Source organism: Pristiophorus japonicus, chromosome 18 (assembly GCF_044704955.1).
Source record: "Pristiophorus japonicus isolate sPriJap1 chromosome 18, sPriJap1.hap1, whole genome shotgun sequence".
Lineage (NCBI taxonomy): Eukaryota > Metazoa > Chordata > Chondrichthyes > Pristiophoridae > Pristiophorus > Pristiophorus japonicus.
In genome coordinates this window covers 70,340,493-70,363,410 of record NC_091994.1, presented here as the reverse complement: position 1 = coordinate 70,363,410, position 22,918 = coordinate 70,340,493, and the positions used below count along the sequence as shown (strand labels likewise).

The following is a 22,918-nucleotide window of genomic DNA, read 5'->3' as shown; positions in this document are numbered from 1 at the left end:
TTTTCCAAGTGCTCATTTCCTCTGTCCTTGATGATGGATTCAGTTACTCATGTTTAACTCACTGGCCTGTCGCCATTATTTTACCCTCTCTCCTCTTTTGAATAATGGTACAGCATTCACTACCTACCGATTCTCTGGTACTTTTCCCAGCTTTGTTAGATTATAACTAATGCAGCAGCAATTTCCTCAACAATTTCTTCCATCTTCAGGTGGAAAACCTCTAGGACTGGCTTCAATTCCACTAGTTTATTGCTTTCAATTTGTCTCCTGCAAGTTCCTCTCCTCCACTAAGCTCTCGTCTTCCCTGTCTCTCTGGGTTTGCACCATTGACTGGATGCTTAATGGAGTTCCATGTCCATATGCTCTGCTAGTGTCATACCAAACGCTTTTAATTTTAAAGCTCAGATCTGGCCTTTAAAATCACCTTCCACAGAATTTGGTATTTGTAATAAGAATATAAGAAATAGGAGCAGGAGGAGGCCATTTGACCCCTCGAGCCTGCTCCGCCATTCAGTAAGATCATGGCTGATCTGATCTTGGCCTCAACTCCACTTCCCCGCCCGCTCCCCTTGACTCCCTTATCATTCAAAAATCTGTCTATCTCCAACTTAAATATATTCAATTGCTGAATTTTAATTCCAAGATCTGTTTTCCAATTCTAGTAGGTTAAGCAATGCTATCACATTGATACTGTTATGACACCAGTTAAAACACTGGCAAAATAAAGCAATGTTGAGTAGGAGTAGGGAAGGAAGGGAGAGGGAGGAAAGTATATGTGGCACCAGGTACAGGTGCTAAAGACCATGAACAGTAAACGCTGGAGCAATGGCGGCAACCTATTGGGAGTATCCATTGGTAAACAAATTAAAGTGTTTGATTGGTAGCAATGACAAGGGAGAGACAGTGGAAAACAAAGAGCTGGGAGTTGGGAGCTTAGACCTGGGAGCCTGGAAGGATGGACCTTGGAGCCGGAAGCTTGACTCTTGTTGGAACTGGAAACCTTGATCTTGGAGCTGGGATTCTGGACAGAAGATAGGTGACCTGTAGGAGTTAGTGTTGGGTAGAAAGGAGATAGTTAGGTCCTGTAGTCTCAGGGAGACCTCTTTCAAGGGGTGAAAATTAGGATTCAGGACATTTAAACAGTAATAAAGGAAAAGGTTAGTATTTAGGGCACATTTCTGGCTCTGTGTTTTATGTGCTTGGGTTAGGAACATCGGAATATAGGAACAGGAGAACACAAGAACACAGACAATAGGAGCAGGAGTAGACCATTTGACCCCTTGAGTCTGCTCCGCCATTCAATAAGATCATGACTGATTTGACCGTGGACTCAGTTCCACTTCCCTGCCTGCTTCCCATAACCTTTTATTCTCTTATCGATCAAAAATCTGTATCTCTGCCTTAAATATATTCAATGACCCAGCCTCCACAGCTCTCTGGGGCAGTGAATTCCACAGATTTACAACTCTCTGAGAGAAGAAATTCCTCCTCATCTCAGTTTTAAATGGGTGGCCCCTTATTCTGAGACTATGCCCTCTAGTTTTAGTTTCCCCTATGAGTGGAAATATATTCTCTGCATCCATCTTGTCCAGCCCTCTCATTATCTTATATATTTTGATAAGATCACCTCTCATTCTTCTGAACTCCAATGAGTATAGGCCCAACCTACTCAACCTATCTTCATAAGTCAACCCCCTCGCTCCGGAATCAACCTAGTGAACCTTCTCTGAACAGCCTCCAATGCAAGTATATCCTTCTTTAAATACGGAGACCAAAACTGTACGCAGTACTCCAGGTGTGGCCTCACCAATACCCTGTACAGTTGTAGCAGGACTTCTCTGCTTTTATATTCTATCCCCCTTGCAATAAAGGGCAATATTCCATTTGCCTTCCTGATTACTTGCTGTACCTGCATACTAACTTTTTGTGTTTCATGCAGAAGGACCCCCAGGTCTCTCTGCACTGCAGCACTTTGCAATTTTTCTCCATTTAAATAATACCTTGCTTTTGTATTTTTTCTGCCAAAGTGGATAACCTCATTTTCCCACATTATACTCCACCTGCCAAATTTTGCCCACTCACTTAGCCTGTCTATATCCCTTTGCAGATGTTTTTTGTGTCCTCTTCATAATTTGCTTTCCCACCCATCTTTGTATCATCAGCAAACTTGGCTACATTACACTTGGCCCCTTCATCCAAGTCATTAATATAGATTGTAAATAGTTGAGGCCCCAGCACTGATCCCTGTGGCACCCCACTAGTCACTGTTTGCCAACCGGAAAATTACCTGTTTATCCCGACTCTTTGTTTTCTGTTAGTTAGCCTATCCTCAATCCATGCTAATATATTACCCCCAACCCCGTGAACTTTTATCTTGTGCAGTAATCTTTTATGTGGCACCTTATCGAATGCCTTCTGGAAATCCAAATACACTCCCTTATCCACCCTGCTCATTACATCCTCAAAAAGCTCCAGCAAATTTGTCAAACATGATTTCTCTTTCATAAAACCATGCTGACTCTGCTTGTTTGAATTATGCTTTTCCAAATGAGGAGGCCATTCAGCCACTCGAGCCTGTACTGCCATTCAGTTAGATAATGGCTGATCTGTATCTTAACTCCTAGGTTGGTTAATCCCTGGTGGAACAGACTGAACACCCCCCATTGAGTATTCTTACATATCAAACAACCCTATCGTGGATTTTTATGTATAAAAAGAGTGGTGATATTTGTGGAACAATGCTACATTTGGAGACTGGTTAGAACTCCTCGAGTCATAAAGGATTCTGCACTGCCTGGGCAGAAGTGCATGTCATGGAGCACATCTCCTGAGGCTATAGCACTGTTGCTGCACTGGAGCAGGATTGCACAGCCCTGCAGAGCAATGGAGCATGAAAAACACTGCGGGCATGCGCAAGCTCTTATTAGTTCATTGGTGTACCCCCAGCCCCACACAGAGAGACAGAGGCAACATCTCACCTGTTCCTAAACTAAGCAAACAATGAACTAGCCCTTTAATCATTAGTGCGTTGCTGGGAGTTCATCTCTAAAAGCCAGTAGCATCGCTCGATTTCAAAGGAATTCTTAATTGAGGGAAGCACACCCACAGGAACAAACTGCACAAGGGGGCCATGCAACAGAAAGAGTCAATGTTTGGAAGATTATGAAAGAATTGTGTTACCTGTTGCAAACGATGAGAATGACAACAATAGCAATTATGAAGACCAGGCCAGCAGCTGCCGATCCAATGATGAGTGGAAGCTTCTCCTGTAGGCTGGTCTGGTATTCAGCTGCAAAAAAAAGACAGGCAGTAAATGGGGTATCCACGGCAGTCGTAGGCCAGAGTTACTCCACTTCCCCTCTCTTCTTTCCAGCAGGATCCTCGGATGGATTTCAACCCAACCCTGAGATTTATTCACCTCTACATCCGCACAGCTGTGCGGCCCCATGTTGGCAGTGACGTGAATCTAGTCACAGCTCAGAGAGAAAGAGCTCGCATTTCTACAGCACCTTTCATAACCTCAGGGTGCCCCACAGCGCTTTACAGCCAATTAAGTACTTTGGAAGTGCAGTCATTGTTGTAACGTGGGAAACGGAGCAGCCGATGTGCGCACAGCACGATCCCGCACACAGCAGCAATAAATGACCAGATTAACTGTTTTAGGTCAAAGGTAAAACAATGCGGATGCTGGATATCTGAAATAAAAACGTAAAGGGCTGGATTTCCATGAGGCTGGCGGCTCTATTGGCGCCCCGGGGGTAATGGATATGCAAATGAGCTGCGGCTGGGCGGCCAGCTTCTAGCGCACCGTCGGGACATTCGGTGTCGGTTTTGCGGGGGCGCAGAGCAGTACTGCCCGGGAGCGTCGAGCCGGTATGCAATGCCCCCGGTTTCAACAGCGCTATGATTTTGTTTCGCGTTGGCCCCGTAGCACGCCCTTGTGGGACCTCCTGGGAAAGCGGGCGGTCCGAGAGCTGTTCCAGTGGCATGGAGGGAAGGAATGTCTACCTGAGTGCGATTGTTTTATTGTTTTTTTATTTTTGCGATTTATGTTTATGTGGGGTGAGCAAGATATTGGGAATGTTTTTCGTGGATTTTTTTTTGGCAATTTTTTCCCCCAGGGAAGCCTCTCTTCGGGCACTCCGAGGCCGGTTCTTTAACTTGGGATTTTCCATTGCTCTGCCGGCCTAGCGCCCTGAGACAGGTGTGGAACGCCTCCCTTAGCGCTCAGCCCCACACTCAGGGCCCAGCTGCCCAATTTTGTGGCTGCCGAAGCAAACCATTTCCTGGCGCAAAATTTACCGCCCCGCTGCCATTAGCGCCCGAAAAAGCCTCCAGCCGAAAATCCAGCCCATAGTGCTGAAATAACTCCGCAGCCCCGAGAGTATCTGTGGAGAGAGGAATGGGGTTTATGGGGGGGACGGTTAACCCAGTGGGGTGCGTGGGTTTGGTTGAGGGTGGGAGGTTAAAACCAGTGAAAGTATCAGCGTGTTCGGGAAGCCCGCCCCAATCCGTTGACCTCCGTGGGTAACTCGAGTGCATGAGCTGCTTTTGTACCACCCCCTTGGGAGTGGCAGGTTGTCCAGTGACTCTTGCTAATCGCTCAATCAGAGCCTGATTTCAACACAGTTTCAAATTTAACAGCGCATCCATGGGTTTTCCCAGTCTTTCAGAATGTTGCCAGTGAAAGCAAGGCGAGAGCACAGCAGCAATTGAGGGGCTGAATCAATCTCAGGGCAATACTGCAATAAATACTCCGCACCCACCGCTGCTTCTAACCTGTTCGTGGGAAAGGGACTGTTCACTGTACTTTTGCTCAGGTTATTTTCTACACTCTGGAGGTTTTGGGAATCACATCAGTATGGGCGACGCCTTGGCTGCCTTAGGTTGGACTTCGGACGAGGAGCACTATGACCACAACCAGCACCAGCAGCAGCAGTAGCAGCATGCTGTCCAGAGACCCGCAGCTGGAGATCAGAGAGGGGAGCGGCAGAGGGGGGGGAACAGCAGAGGGGTACAGCTCGCAGGAGGCACTACCCATGACACAGGATGTACAGGCAGAGGCTGAGTTTCCTTGACATGTCGGAACTGCTGTGTCTCAGGAGGCTCAGGTTGTCACGTCAGGGGACGACAAACATCTGCAGCCTCCTAGAAGAAGACCTGCTTCCTGCTGGATCTGGTGGCCATGCTTAACCAGCGGCTGTCAAAGTCACCAACGCCCGACAACCGGGATGTTGTTGGGGCCCATAGCCTTTGCTTTATCCAGTGCGCTCAGCAGTTTCTTGATATCACGGGGAATGAACCGAATTGGCCGAAGTCTGGAGGCCGATATGGATCATCCACTCAGCACTTCTGGCTGAACGTGGTTGCAAATGCTTCAGCCTTGTCTTTTGCACTCACATGCTGGGCTCCACCATCATTAAGGATGGGGATATTCATGGAGCCTCCTCCTCCCGTTAGTTGTGTAATGGTCCATTACCATACATGACTGGATATGGCAGGATTGCAGAGCTTTTATCTGATTCGTTGATTGTGAGATCACTTAGCTCTGTCTATAGCATGCTGCTTCCGCTGCTTAGTATGTATGTAGTCCTGTGTTGCAGCTTCCCCAGGTTGGCACCTCATTTTCAGATACGCCTAGTGTGATCACAGCATGCTCTTCTACAGTCCTCATTGAACCAGGGTTGGTCCCCTGGCTTGATGGTAATGCTGGAGTGAGGGATATGCCAGGCCATGAGGTTACAGATCGTGGTGGAATATAATTCTGCTGCTGCTGAGGACTCATAGCGCCTCATGGATGCCCAGTTTTGAGCTGCTAGACAGATCTGTTCTGAGTCTATCTCATTTAGCACGGTGGTACTGCCACACAACACGATGGAAGGTGTTATGTTCCTCCACAAGGATTGTGCAGTGGTCGCTGTTAACAATGTTGTCATGGATCGATGCATCTGCGACAGGTAGATTGGTGAGGACGAGGTCAAATAGGTTTTTCCCTCGTGTTGGTTCTCTCACCACCTGTCTGCAGGCCCAGTCTGGAAGCTTTGTCCTTCAGGACTCGGCCAGCTCGTTCAGTGTTGGTGCTACCGAGCCACCCTTGCTGATGGACCTTGATCTCCCACCTAGAGCAACATTTGAAATCGGGCAGGTAGGGTGTCCCAGCTTGAATACAACCCCTTGGGGCATTTCTGTGTTCTGAGGCCAGCAAGGGGGTGTTTACCTTCTGTCATTGTCTGAAAGTACATCTTCCCACTGTACTGGCCAAAGCCGGCCACTGTCCGCGCTCGCACCTGGAACACGTAGATGGTGCCCGCTCGGAGGCTGCGAATGGTGGCTGTGTTCGTCTGGCTCTTCACAGTCGAGGAGTTTTGCTCACTTTGATCCTAAACACAAGAGAAAAAGAAAGACTTAGATTCATATAGCACCTTTCACAACCACCGGACATCCCAAAGCACTTTACAGCCAATGAAGTACCTTTGGAGTGTAGTCACTGTTGTAATGTAGGAAACGTGGCAGCCAATATACGCACAGCAAGCTCCCACAAACAGCAATGTGATAATGACCAGATAATCTGGTTTTGTTATGTTGATTGAGAGATAAATATTCACCCAGGATAACTCCCCTGCTCTTCTTCAAAATAGTGCCATGGGATCTTTTACGTCCACCTGAGAGAGCAGACGGGGCCTTAGTTTAACGTCACATCTGAAAGGTGGCAATGTAGCACTCCTTCAGCACTTCACTCGAGTGTCAGCCTGGATTTTTGTCAAGTCGCTGGAGTAGGACCTGAACCCACAACCTTCTGATTCAGAGGCAGGAGTGCTACCCACTGAGCCACTGCACATTCTGAAGCACTTCTCAGTCTATTGCATGTTAATTAAACATTTTCAATGATTCTCACACCCGATTCTTATCCACATCTATAATTCGAACATTAATTCACTGTGTATTAGTTGCTGATCAAATGGTACGCTTAAAAAACTCCTGCAAAGTAGAGGCAAGCTGAGAATGCCTGCTGCAGATGTGACGAGCTTGCCCAGCCCTGTCCTCAGCTGGCACTGCCTCGCTCTACACATGACCAGTTCATCCACCAGGCTCACAACCACCTGTTATTTTGCAGAAACGTGGCTTCAGATCGAAGGCAGGCTTCAACATTCGAAAGAAGAAACTAGAAGATCTCCTGTGGTATTGGTCTAAAAGAGTCAGAGGTTTTACACGAACAAGGTTGTAATGTATGCACCAGTGCGTATGCTCACAGGTTTGTACAGCTGTTGAAGTGCCCTCAAAAAAAACAAGGGGGCACTTGTTTGAAAATGTTTGGTGTGACCCTCCCTTTAATCAGGGGGCACTTGATTTTCTGTTTTTCTACAAAAATAGTTGTAGAGCTGTTGAGTTGGGAGTGGCTTAGCCAGTCACATGATGTTCACAAGACTCAATAAAACCCCAGCCAGTTGGGTTCAGGGGATCCACGATGAGGCAGGTGGTTGTAAGCCTGGTGGATGAACTGGTAATGTGTAGTGTGATTGTTAAACCTTTGCTAATAAACCAACTAGTTCTTAATAGCAATGTGTTGCTATGAATTCTTAAGCAAAGAACCCGTGAAGCAAATACATTACAAAGATTTTATGCCAAGTAGTACACTGAAGGGAACTAACTAATCAGAACTGGGCAGGGGATCCGGCAATACTGGAGTGTCAGGGTTACAGTGTTTGTAGACCCTGAAACAGTGCAGGTGTGGGGGAGGGGGCAGGATACTCAGATGTAATCCAGTGCCCAGTTGCAAGTTATATATTCTGCTCTTATTTTTACGCAATACCTTGATTTAACATTTAATTTTGAATAGAAAAACTTGCAACAGAGAAATATGCTTGCTTGGAAGACAGAAGTTTTCATAAATGACTGGAAGAGGCACAACTGATGCACCACAGCACCAGCACTGGTAGAAGGGTGTAATTACAGTGTGACTAGTTCACAGAGCCATTGTCCATTGTAACTGTGGACATCGGGATTTATAATGGACGTGTGAATTTAAGATTTATCATTTATTAAAGATATATATCTTTTTATCTTTCAATATCTATTCTTAAGCCTCAAAAATGATTCATTAGGTTTTTTAATTGAATTTTTAACAGCAATCTTTTCTCTTTAAACAATCGGGTTTTTTTTCTAACCACCAAGGAAGTCGCTTACAAGTGCTTCTGTTGACACGTCATTCACAGGTGGTGTTTGTCTCAACAATTCATCGTAGTAAAGTATGATTGTTCTTACAGTTGTCTAAAATCTTTGAAAATTCCATCTCCACTTTCCTTCAAAGAGTTGAGTGATGCCCTCCTCGAAATCAAGGCAGATTTTCACCAAGTGTGACATCAATGAGCCCGAGTAATGCTGAAGTCAATAGGAATCATGGGGAAAACTCTCCACTGGCTGGAGTCATCCTTGCAAATATGAAGATGGTTGTGGTTGTTGAAGGCCAATCATCTCAGCCCCAGGACATCGCTGCAGGAGTTCTTCAGGGCAGTGTCCGCGGCCCAAACATCTTCAGCTGCTTCATCAATGGCCTTCTCTTCATGATGATTACAGAGTGTTCAATTTGCAATTCCGCAGATAAAGAAGCAGTCCATGCTCGCAAACAGCAAGACCTGTAGAACATCCAGGCTTGGACTGATAAGTGGCAAGTATCATTCGTGCCACACAAGTGCCAGGCAACAATGACCAATGTCCAAACATCTTCCTTTGACATTGAATGGAATTACCATCACTGAATCCCCCACCATCAGCACCCTGGGGCTCACAATTGACCAGAAACTCAACTGGACCAGCCACATAAATACCATGGCAACAAGAGCGGGTCAGAGGCTGGATATTCTGCGGCGAATGTATCACCTACTGACTCCCCAAAGCCTTTCCACCATCTACAAGGCACAAGTCAGGAGTGTGATGGAATACTCTCCTTTTGCTTGAATGTGTGTGGCTCCAACAACACTCAAGAAGTTCGACACCATCCAGGACAAAGCAGCCCGCTTGATCGGCAGCCTAACCACGAACCTAAACATCCACCTCTATGTACCGTGTCTGCAGTGTGTACCATCTACAGAATGCACAGCAGCAACTCGCCAAGGCTTCTTCGACAACACCTCTCAAACCCTCTACCACCTAGGGCAGCAGGCATATGGGAGCGTCATCACCTGCAAGTTCCCCTCCAAGTTACGCACCATCACAAATTGGAAATATATCGCCATTCCTTCATCGTCGCTGGGTCAAAATCCTGGAACTCCCTCCCTAACAGCACTGTGGGAGCACCTTCACCACACGGACTGCAGCGGTTCAAGAAGGCAGCTAACCACCATCTTCTCAAGGGCAATTGGAGATGGGCAATAAATGCCGGCCTTGCCAATGATGTGACATCTCGAAAATGAACAAAAAAGACTTTTGGAAAAATTTAAGAAAATGAAATTGTCACGGGGTGAGGGGGTTGCAATCCTCAATGCTGGGAAGTTCTGCAAATGTCACGTGATTAGAATGCACGGGTGTGATTGAAAGCTCTCCCGTCAAAGCCCAGGCTTTTGAGACAAGCTCTGGTCTTGAAACAAAACTTTAATAAAGGTATTAAAATGTCAACCTTCATTGTCGATTGTGGCTCAGTGGGCAGCACTCTCGCCTCTGAGTCAGGAGATTGTGGGTTCAAGTCCCTCCCCAGGGACTTGAGCACAAAAAATCTAGTCTGACACTCCAAGGGAGTGCTGCACTCTTGGAGGTGCCATCTTTTGAATAAGACGTTAAACCGAGGCCCCGTCTGCTCTCTCAAAAAAGATCCCATGGCACAATTTCAAAGAAGAGCAGGGGAGTTATCCCCGGTGTCCTGGCCAATATTTGTCCCTCAATCAACATAACAAAAACAGATTATCTGGTCATTATCGCATTGCTGTTTATTGGAGCTTGCTGTACGCAAATTGGCTGCCGCATTTCCCACATTACAACAGTGACTATACTTCAAAAAGCGCTTTGAAACATCCGGTGGTCATGAAAGGTGCTATAGAAATGCAAGTCTGTCCTTTTTTTTTTAAAAGACACAAAAGGCAGTCCAATGGGTAAATGTAATCATGTTCAAGTGCAACTTAATTGTTCTTTTTTTAAATTAAAAAAAATCTTACTCTGGATAACAGAGATTTCAACTGCTGAGAGAAAAAGTCAGAGTTTTTTTTACGGAAAGCATTCTGAATGAGTTGTCGGGAGATAATGATGCCGGTCTGACCAGTGATTAGAGCCAGTGTCACATCATGATGGGTGACAGGTGACAGGGCAAAGCTGAGCGGGAAATGTAGTCGTTGGAATTTACAATGGGAAAAGTTGGCACAACAGTGTAACCAAAAATCGCGAGAATTTTATGTCAGCTTTATGCACAGGAACCGCACATAAGATTTTTAATAAGGTATGAATACAAGAAGGGAACTGGGTGATGCATGGGATTTTAGTACACTGACCTTTCACCTGTGGACTTGGGATTAAATTTAGCCCAAACTGTACAGCTGTCCAAGAGAGACTCAATCCTGCAAGATGGAATCTGCAGGCGGGGTAAGGAGCAGGAATGAGTAGAAGTGGGAGGTGTTAATTGACAGAGGCCAAGAAGTGAGGGCTCGAAGAGGAATGGTGGACACAGTGGGCAGTCAAATGGTCAACAAGAAGGGACAGAGCTTCAGACTCAAGACAGCAGCAAATGCTTGATATAGGTCACCAAACCTCCTTGATAAAGTGTAGCATCCCCACCGACTCTTGGGAATCTCCGGCCCGAGGCCGCTCAAAGTGGAGGAGAAGCATCCGGGAAGGCGCCGAACACTTTGAGTCTCTTTGCCAGGAGCACGCAGAAGCCAAGTACAGACAGCGGAAGGAGTGTACGACAACCCAAGCGCCCCACCCACCCGTCCCTCCAACCACCGTCTGCCCCGCACCCGCCCCCCCTCCCCCGCCCCGGTGACAGAGACTGTAATTCCTGCATTGGTCTCATCACTCACTGTAGAACTCATTTTAGTGTGGAAGCAAGTCCTCCTCGACTCCGGGAGACTGCCTAAGAAGAAAAAGAAGATAGGTCACCAATGGTGGTGACCAAAGACTGGGACCTGATGACAGGCAAGGGATTCTGTGGCTCAGTGCCAGTAACTGGGGCCTGGTGCTGGTGAGAGAAGGTATCTGTCACTGTGATAACAACAGAAATAGGAGCAGGAGTTGGCCATTCGGCCCCTCGAACCTGCTCCATCATTCAATAAGATCATGGCTGATCTTCTACCTCAACTCCACGTTCCTGCACTATCCCCATATCCCTTGATGCCTTTAATATCCAATTAAGGGATGTTACCCATAGAATGTTCGATCCCAAACAGCCACACAGCTCAATGCGTTCATATGCTATGCCAGAAAACCCAATCCTGTCTTCTGTCTTTCAATTCCTTTGAAGGGAATGCTGTTAATCAACTGTAATCAGAGAAAGACTGAACAGGCTGGGGCAATATTCTCTAGAAAAGAGAAAGCTGAGGTGCTACTTGATAAAGGGCTCTAAAACTATGAAGAGGTTTGATAGGGTAAACGTAGAGAAGATGTTTCCACTTACGGGCGAGAACAAAACCAGAGGCCATAAATAGCTCATCTCATCAGCGGTCCCTCGAAGCGAGGATGACTTGCTTCCACGCCAAAAAGGGATGAGTTCACAGGTGTTTCAATATTCCAAATCCCAAACAACATCCTGAAGGGTGGAAGATGCCTATGCGTGGATTTTTTTAACGTGTGGTGACCGTTGCACACCAGCCACCACACGGGCTCAACAGAGCTAGGTCTTGGTCCAGTGGCAAGCGTTGAACCAGGACGACTGGAGACCAGCTCTGCTGCACAGACCTAGTGCGCACACATATCGCAGTGTGGGCTGGCCCGTGCTGCCCCTGGGCCCTCGCCTCTACTGGGCCCCGAACTCACGCCCCTCTACAAACTCTTGCCTCTCCTTCGCCCTCCTGCTGTGCCTGCCCGCACTGCAATCAGTGACCTGGCTTCGCAGCCGTCGCCCTCCTGCAGCAGCACGCGCTGCTCCCTGCAGAGGTATGCCGCTGCACGCTGCATAAATATAAGATAGCAACTCATAATAAATCCAATGGGGAATTCAGGAGAAACTGCTTTAGTCAGAGAGTGGTGAGAATGTGGAGCTTGCTACCACCAGGGGTAGTTGAGGTGACCAGCATAGATACATTGAAGGGGGAGATAGATAAACACGAGGGAGAAAGGAATAGAAAGTTGTGCTAATAGGATTAGATCAGGAGGGTTATGAAGAGGCTCATGTGGAGCATAAACACCGGCATGGTTAAAGAAAAAAAAGAAAGACAACCACCGGACGTCTCAAAGTGCTTTACAGCCATTAATGCACTTTTGAACTGTTTGAGCCGAATGGCCAGTTTCTGTGCTGTACATTCTATGTAATCATTCGAATACAGCATCAAATCACAGGAGGTTGAAGACTATCCCATAGATTGCTCAACAAGTTCAAAACTCAGAGAGAGTCACAGCCACCAACATCTGCCTTAAGTCCTACAGTCTGTAGCTCGATTCACACCTCAATCAAATCGCCTTCCTCTTAACTCATTCCTGAACAACAAGAAAATGTCTTTTTCACAGCCCTAATCTTTCTGGACTTCCATTTTTAAACTGGGTCACTTTTAAGATATATTTACATACAAATCTATCCAGAAAAAGGCTCGATTTTTGTCACACGCATTTACTGACAACTTACCCAGGAGATGGAGAGGGCGACAGGCCCAGGAATGGGAAAAGGACATTTGAATTCTCAGACTCTATTTTTTAAGCCTCTGGATTAAGGTGCATTTTTTTTAAATCGCTCCCTCCAAGCCTCAGTTTACAATGGCATCAGTTTGGTGTTTACCTGATCTCTGGTTACCAAAAACATGTTAATGAGTTACAATGTGAGTCAGAAAGCTCTCGAGCTCCTTGTCGATTACATTGACCAACTCAACTGTTTCTTCAATTCATTGATTCCCTAAATTAACCACTCTGAAGAATTTTTATTTTCAAATCCTAGATTCCATACCTTTTCATAATACTGGAGTTCGTAGTCCAGGATCACTCCATTGGGCTGGTCAGGCTGAGACCAGGACAGCGTCATACTGTCCACCGTACGGCTCACTTGGTGCATGAATGAAATTGAGGATGGAGCTGTAACAGAAAGTGAAGAGATTGGCAAACCAGCTAAAGACGGAACCATCCCAACACACACACACACACACACACACACACACATAGACACACCAGACACACACACACACACACACACACACACACACATAGACACACCAGACACACACACACACACACAGACACACACACATACACACACACATAGACACACCAGACACACACACACACAGACACACACACACACACACACATAGACACACCAGACACACACACACACACAGACACACACACATACACACACACATAGACACACCAGACACACACACACACACACATAGACACACCAGACACACACACACACACATAGACACACCAGACACACACACACACACACACAGACACACACACACACACACATAGACACACCAGACACACACACACACACATACACACACACACAGACACACCAGACACACACACACACACACAGACACACACACACACACACATAGACGCACACACATAGATATACCCAGACACACACACACACACACACACATACACATAGACACACCAGACACACACACACACACATAGACACACCAGACACACACACACACACACACATAGACACACCAGACACACACACACACACACATAGACACACCAGACACACACACACACACATAGACACACCAGACACACACACACACACAGACACACACACACACACACACACACATAGACACACCAGACACACACACACACATACACACACACACAGACACACGCATAGACACACCAGACACACACACACACACAGACACACACACACACACACACACACATAGACACACCAGACACACACACACACACAGACACACACACACACACATAGACACACTAGACACACACACACACACACACACACACACACACACACACACATAGACACACCAGACACACACAGACACACACACATAGACACACCAGACACACACACACACACACACACACAGACACACCAGACACACACACACACACACACACATAGACACACATAGACACACCAGACACACACACACACATAGACACACCAGACACACACACACACACACACACACACATAGACACACCAGACACACACACACACACATAGACACACCAGACACACACACACACACACACATAGACACACCAGACACACACACACACACACACACACACACACACACGCAGACACACCAGACACACATACACACACATACAGACACACCAGACATACACACACACACACAGACACACACACACACACACACACACATAGACGCACACACATAGATATACCCAGACACACACACACACACACACACACACACACAGACACACCAGACACACACACACACACACACATAGACACACCAGACACACACACACACACACAGACACACCAGACACACACACACACACACACATAGACACACCAGACACACACACACACAGACACACACACACACACACACACATAGACACACCAGACACACACACACACACATACACACACATACAGACACACCAGACACACACACACACACACAGACACACACACACACACACACATAGACGCACACACATAGATATACCCAGACACACACACACACACACACACACATACACATAGACACACCCAGCCACACATACACATACACTCACAGAGACACATAGACGCACACACATAGACATACCCGGGGACACACACACACACACACACATTGACACACCCAGACACACACACACACACACGCACATGCATACACACACAAACACACGCCACACACTCATGCACAGACACACGCACGCACACACACGCACACAGACACGCGCACACAGACAAACGCACACACAGACAAATGCACACACCAACACATTTACTCAGTTACAGTGGATACCAGTTAAAATAGCATTTTATCAAAAGCACTCGTGTACATGGTGCACAGATTCCTGTATTCAGTCACCCCATTAGAGGAGTCACTATGCAAGTTTATTGATTGAACAGTTCTGATCAGCCTCGATCACCATTGCTATTAACTCATATTTTCTCTTTACACAAGCATGGCTGATAACTCGATGGTTTCAGTATTAAATACATGATTTTTTTGCCATGCAAACCATAAATTCTCGGGGTCAATGTCACCTTCATAGTGTAACTGCATGATTTACATTTCGGCAGCAGGTTAGCCACAGAGGTTAGTGGTTTTCAGCCGGTGCTGTCCACAATTAACATTTCACTTCACGCATAAATGGAATGTAATGAGGTAAAGGAAAGTCAGCATTTATCTGCTGTACATTGGCAGATACTGTTGGGCCTAGCTCGATATTATTGGGATTATTCAAATGACTAGATACCTGGGGCTGGATTTTCTGGTAATTTACACTTTTGGTTTTTTCTTTTTTTTTTGCGACTTATGTTGTGGTGTTGTGGGCTATGTATTGGGAATGTTTTGGTGGTGTTTTTCAGGTTTATTATTTTTCTCCCCGGACCTCTCACAGCGCTCCGAGGCCGGCTGTTTAGCTCGGGATTGTCACATGCTCAGCCGGCCTAGCGCCCTGAGAGAGGTGTGTAACGCCTCCCTTGGCGCTCCGCCCCACACTCAGGGCCCAGCTGCCCAATTTTGCTGACTGAGGCGCAAACTGTTCCCGGGCGCAAACTTTACCGCCCCGTCGCCATTACCGCCCCGAAATCAGCAAAGCCGAAAATCCCGCCCCTGATACCTGGTATCTTGTTCCCTCGATATTCAGCTTCGGGCAAACCCTTGAAGGGTGAGCCATGACCTTGTTTGGAGAACGGGCTCCACGTGCTCTGTACAGAATGCTGGTCACTGCAGCGGAATCTGGGAGGCTGTGTGTTCGGAGTGCGAAACTGGGAGCTGAGTCCTGTACCTTCCCATCGGGGCCACTAGATGGAGCAGTGCGCCTGGGCAAGTGAGGGAGATGTCCGCACGATCACCCAGTGTCCCCCCACCGAGCTCCGACTGCAGGGACAGCCCTTCCCCTGATCAGCCACTCGCCCTCAAACACTCTGTCAGACACACAAAGCTCAAAACCCGGGACCGCATCCCGAAACACAGAAAACCTTTCAAATCAGATTAGTGTCCGTGCTGTAGTTTGCCCATTGTGCCCTGATGTGTTTTATGACATAATTGTTTCAGGTTATAACATCTTATATATATATTTATGAAATGTAACCTTGCAGTAAATGATGTTGCCCTTTAAGCTCGATGTGAATAAGAAGCCCTGTAAAATATAAAACTAATTTGATGCATATGCAGCTCACAGCTCCTTCCGTGCTGCTATGAATGCGCCATAACTGGAGGCCCCATTTATAACATTTTTTCCACTACTTCTTCTTCATTTCTAAATCTCCCTAATTATTGTCTTGATTCTGACCCCGGGGTTACGTGCAATCTCGCTTCGATCCAGAAAGGAAATCCGCTCCCCCTGTACTCGGGCACCAGCTCCTTTGCTATTGGTGGGCTGTGAATCAGCAAGGGCTCCCTCAGCCCGGGTGTACACCAACATGCTCTGCGCCTCCCCTGGGCTCACCTATTGGGGTGGACCTGCACCAACACTTTCACTGCTAATTCTTCACTTTAATTCAAGCCTGTAATTACCCACTGCTACCCTACATGAGTAATTACTGTTGCAAATACATTACTACAACATCTTGTATTTAATGTAGTAAAACATCCCAAGGCGTTTCACAGGAACGTTATCAAACACTGAGCCACACAAGTAGATATTGACTCACACACTGACACACATTGACACACATTGACACACTGACACACACACACACTGACACACATTGACACACACACACTGACACACACACACACACTGACACACATTGACACACACAGACACACACTCACCGACACACACATACTGACACTCACACACACACAGACACACACTGACACACACACACTGACACACTCACCAACACACACTCACCGACACTCACACACTGACAGACTGACACACACACTGACACACACACTCACCGACACATACACACTGACACACACTCACCGACACACACTGACACACACACACACACACTGACACACACTGACCGACACACACACACTGACACACACACTCACCGACACACACACACTGACACACACACACACATTGACACATACACACTGACACACACACTGACACACACACTGACACACACACTCACCGACACACACTCACCGACACACACACACTGACACACACATACTGACACACACAGACACACACACTGACACACACACACATTGACACACACACACACACACACTGACACACACACACATTGACACACACACACACACTGACACACACACACACACACTGACACTCACACACTGACACACACAGACACACACACATGCACTGACACTGATATACACACACTGATACACTGACACACACACACACACACACGCACTGACACACACCATCATCATCATTATAGGCGGTCCCTCGAAGCGAGGATGACCTTCTTCCACACCAAAAAGGGATGAGTTCACAGGTGTTTCAATGAAGGACCTAATATTCCAGGTCCCGAACTACATCTTGAGGGGTGGAACATGCCTGTGATGGGATTTTTTTAACATGTGGTGGCCGTTGCACACCAGCCACCACACGGGTTTGACAGAGCTAGGTCTTGGTCCAGTGGCAAGGGTTAACCAGGACGACTGGAGACCAGATTTGCTGCACGGACCTAGTGCACACACATATCGCAGTGTGGGCTGGCCCGTGCTGCCCCTGGGCCCCTCGCCTCTTCTGGGTTCAAACTCACACCTCTCCTGGGCCCCGGTCACTTCCCTCTACAAACTCTTGCTGCTCCTTCGCCCCTCCTGCTGTGCCTGCCCGGACTGCAATCAGTGACCTGGCTTCGCAGCCATCGCCCTCCTGCAGCAGCACGCGCTGCTCCCTGCAGTGGTATGCCGCTGCACACTGCTCCCTCCAATGGCCCCGACCTGCTGATGGTCTTACAGGCCGGGACCGCACGCTGATACACACATCATCATCATAGGCAGTCCCTCAGAATCAAGGAAGACTTGCTTCCACTCTAAAAGTGAGTCCTTAGGTGGCTGTACAGTCCAATACGAGAACCACAGTCCCTGTCACATGTGGGACAGATAGCCGTTGAGGGAAGGGGTGGGTGGGACTGATTTGCCGCACGCTCTTTCTGCTGCCTGCGCTTGATTTCTGCATGCTCTTGGCGACGAGACTCAAGGTGCTCAGCGCCCTCCCGGATGCATTTCCTCCACTTAGGGTGGTCTTTGGCCAAGTGTCAGTGGGGATGTTGCATTTTATCAGGCAAGCTTTGAGGGTATCGTTGTAACGTTTCCTCTGCCCACCTTTGGCTCGTTTGCCATGAAGGAGTTCTGAGTAGCGCACTTGATTTGGGAGTCTCGTGTCTGGCATGCGAACAATGTGGCCTGCCCAGCGGAGCTGATCAAGTGTGGTCAGTGCTTCAATGCTGGGGATGTTGGCCTGGACAAGGACGCTAATGTTTGTGCATCTGTCCTCCCAGGGGATTTGCAGGATCTTGCGGAGGCATCGTTGGTGGTATTTCTCCAGCAACTTGAGGTGTCTACTGTACATGGTCCATGTCTCTGAGCCATACAGGAGGGCGGGTATTACTACAGCCCTGTAGACCATGAGCTTGGTGACAGATTTTAGGACCTGGTCTTCAAACGCTCTTTTCCTCAGGCGGCCGAAAGCTGCTCTGGCGCACTGGAGGCGGTGTTGAATCCCGTCGTCAATGTCTATTCTAGTTGATAAAAGGCTCCTGAGATATGGGAAATGGTCCACATTATCCAGGGCCGTGCCATGGATCTTGATGTCTGGGGGGCAGTGCTCTGCAGCAAGGACAGACTGGTGGAGGATCTTTGTCTTACGGATTTTTAGCGTAAGGCCCATGCTTTCGTACGCCTCAGTAAATACATCAACTATGTCCTGGAGTTCAGCCTCTGTGTGTGCGCAGACGCAGGCATCGTCCGCGTACTGTAGCTCGACGACAGAGGTTGGGATGGTCTTGGACCTGGCCTGGAGACGGCGAAGATTGAACAGGTTCCCACTGGTTCTGTAGTTTAGTTCCACTCCAGCGGGGAGGTTGTTGATTGTGAGGTGGAACCTGGCAGCGAGGAAGATTGAAAAGAGGGTTGGGGGCGATGACGCATACTGACCCACACACAGCACTGTTTGACCCCGGTCCAGACGTGGATTGGGTCTGTAATGGATCCGTTGGTAAGAATCATGGCTTGCATGTCGTCGTGGAGCAGGCGGAGGATGGTGACAAACTTTTGGGGGCAACCGAAACGGAGGAGGACGCTCCATGGACCCTCACGGTTGACACATACACACTGACACACACACACTGACACACACACACTGGCACACACACACAGATACATACACACTGACACACACACACTGACACAACATCATCATAGGCTGTCCCTTGAAATCGAGGAAGACTTGATTCCACTCTAAAAGTGGGTTCTCAGGTGACTGTACAGTCCAATACGAGAACCACAATCTCTGTCACAGGTGGGACAGACAGTGGTTGAAGGAAAGGGTGGGTGGGGAGTCTGGTTTGCCGCACGCTCCTTCCGCTGCCTGCGCTTGATTTCTGCATGCTCTCGGCGACGACACTCGAGGTGCTCAGCGCCCTCCCGGATGCCCTTCCTCCACTTAGGGCGGTCTTTAGCCAGGGACTCCCAGGTGTCAGTGGGGATGTTGCATTTTATCAGGGAGGCTTTGAGGGTGTCCTTGAAACATTTCCTCTGCCCACCTTGGGTTCCCTTGTCGTGTAGGAGTTCCGAGTAGAGCGCTTGCTTTGGGAGTCTTGTGTCAGGCATGCGAACAATGTGGCCCGCCCAACAGAGCTGGTCGAGTGTGGTCAGTACCTCGATGCCGGGGATGTTGGCCTGATCGAGGATGTTAACGTTGTTGTGTCTGTCCTCCCAGGGGATTTGCAGGATCTTGTAGAGACATCGTTGGTGGTATTTCTCCAGCGATTTGAGGTGTCTACTGTACATGGTCCACGTCTCTGAGCCATACAGGAGGGCGGGTGTCACTACAGCCCTGTAGACCATAAGCTTGGTGCCAGATTTGAGGGCCTGATCTTCGAACACTCTTTTCCTCAGGCGGCCGAAGGCTGCGCTGGTGCACATTGGAAGTGGCGTTGAACCTCGTCGTCGATGTCTGCCCTTGCTGATAATCGGCTCCCGAGGTGTGGAAAGTGGTCCACGTTGTCCAGGGCCGCACCGTGGATCTTGATGACTGGGGGGTAGTGCTGTGTGGTGGGGTCAGGTTGGTGGAGGACCTTAGTCTTACAGATGTTTAGCGTAAGGCCCATGCTTTCGTATGCCTCGGTGAAGATGTTGACTATGATTTGAAGTTCAGTCTCTGAATGTGTGCAGATGCAAGCATCATCCTCGTACTGTAGCTCGACGACAGAGGTTGGGACGGTCTTGGATCTGGCCTGGAGACGACGAAGGTTGAACAGGTCCCCACTGGTTCTGTAGTTTAGTTCCACTCCAGTGGGGAGCTTGTTGAGAGTGAGATGGAGCATTGCAGCGACACACACTGACACACACTGAGACACAGACTGACACACACACACACTGACACACACACTAGCACACACACATGCACTAACACACACTGACACACAGTGACAGAATCTCTGACAATGTAGTATTTGTTTGGTGCTGCAATCAAGTGTCAGTACAGATTATGTCCACAAGCCCTGGAGTAGGGTTTGAAGCACAACCTTCTGATTTAAAGCCGTGAATGCTGCCATTAGGCCAAGCGCATACTATAAAACCAACAAGAGAAATTTTACAAATCGTACATCAACTTAAATTACTTGGCTTTTGCCAATTTCGAAAGTCGCATTTGACTTCAAGAATTATGTTCCTGCGAATTCTTCAGAATGATACTCAAGCTGATTGGTCGCTAAGTCTTCTGCTTATTTAATAATTTGTTAGAAAAAGATGTAGAGCCAGAGGACTGGCAGATAGCTAATGTAAACCTATATTTAAGAAGTGGTATAGAACATGTCCAGGGAATTATGGATGAGTCAATTGGTTATAAAAAAATTATGGACTCTGCTAAAGGAGAAAATAGAAGAGCATCTAGAAACCAATGAATAGTCAGATAGGATTACAAATGGGAAAGTCTTGCTTGACCAACCTCACTGACTTTTTTGAAGAGGTAACAGAGAGAGTAGAACATGGTAATGCAGTGGTTGTAATTTATCTAGATTTGCAAAAGGCCTTCAATCAGGTACCCGACAATAGACTGATGAACAAGATCAGAGAATGATGGATAACTAGCTGGCTTCAAGACAGAAAGCAGAGAGTAGCTAGTCACAGTGGCAGAATGTGGGTAGTGATGTTCCACAAGGATCAGTACTGGGACCACTGCTGTTCACAATTTGTATTAATGATTTAGATTTGGAAATAGAAAACACAATTTCTACATTTGCGGATGCAAATTGAGGAGGTGGGGGTGGGGATAGTCAATACTGAGGAGGACTGCAACAAATTACAGGAGGACATTAATAAACTTGCAGAATGGACATATAATTGGCAAATGAAGTTCAACACAGATAAATGTGAGCTATTACATTTTGGTAGGAAGAATAGGGAGGTCACTTATTACTGGGAGGGTGCGAGTCTGGGTGGGGCAGAGGAACAAAGGGATCTCGGATGCAAATACACAAATCAATGAAAGTTGCGACACAGGTTAGCAAGCCCATAAAAAGCAAACCAAGTACTAGGGGTTATTTGTAGAGGGATAGAATTGAATAGTAGGGAAGTTATGCTAAACCTGTATTGAACCTTGGTTAGACCACACTTAGACCACTGCGTACAGTTCTGATTGCCATATTATAAAAAGGATATCGAGGATATCGAGGCACTGGAGAGGGTGCAGAGAAGATTTACAAGGATGATAGCAGAAATATGAGGATATACATATCAGGAAAGGATGAACAGGCTGGGTCTCTTTTCTCTTGAAAATAGAAAGGCTGAGGGGTGACCTAATAGAAATCTTTTAAATTATGGAAGTTTTTGATGGAGTGGATACAGAGAGAATGTTTCCACTTGTGGGGAAGAGTGGGGAGTGCAATAGGGAATTCAGAAGTTATTTACCTAAGACTGGTGAGAATGTGGAACTCGCTACATCAGGGAATGGTTGAAGCGAATAGTATCGATGCATTTAAGGGGAGGCCAGACAAGCATATGGGGGAGAAGGGAATAGAGGGTTATGCTGATAGATTTAGATGAGGCTCGAGTGGAGCATAAACACCAGCATGGACTGGTTGGGCCGAATGGCCTGTTTCTGTGCCGTATATCCGATGTGATCCTACATTACCTTATGTTAATTGCCTATTACCTTATGTTAATTGCTTAATCAGGGCAATATTTCAACGCACTTCAACGGTGCATCCACGGGTTTCCCGGGCTTCCTGAAACTCGCCAGTGAAAGCAAGGCAAGAGCACAGTGGCAACTGAGGGGCTGAATCAACCTCAGGCAAATACTGCAATAAATACCGACAGCTGCTTCCTCACCTGCCAGTGGGAAAGGGTTTGTTCACAGTACTTGTGCTGAGAGTTTACTTTCTACACTTTGGAGACTTTCTGTATCACATCAGAAC

General features: G+C 47.4%; 1 protein-coding gene across 1 annotated transcript in view; it reads right to left on the bottom strand.

The window, feature by feature from the left end:
- Positions 1 to 22,918, bottom strand: part of LOC139229054 (ephrin type-B receptor 2) — a 585,159-nt gene that overhangs the window by 105,657 nt on the left and 456,584 nt on the right. Inside the window, exons 6-9 of the mRNA XM_070860715.1 lie at positions 13,076 to 13,200; positions 6,218 to 6,380; positions 3,181 to 3,289; positions 940 to 1,041 (exon numbers count right to left, since the gene is read on the bottom strand). Coding sequence (XP_070716816.1) covers positions 940 to 1,041; positions 3,181 to 3,289; positions 6,218 to 6,380; positions 13,076 to 13,200 — 499 coding nt within the window. The remainder of the gene's footprint in view (positions 1 to 939; positions 1,042 to 3,180; positions 3,290 to 6,217; positions 6,381 to 13,075; positions 13,201 to 22,918) is intronic.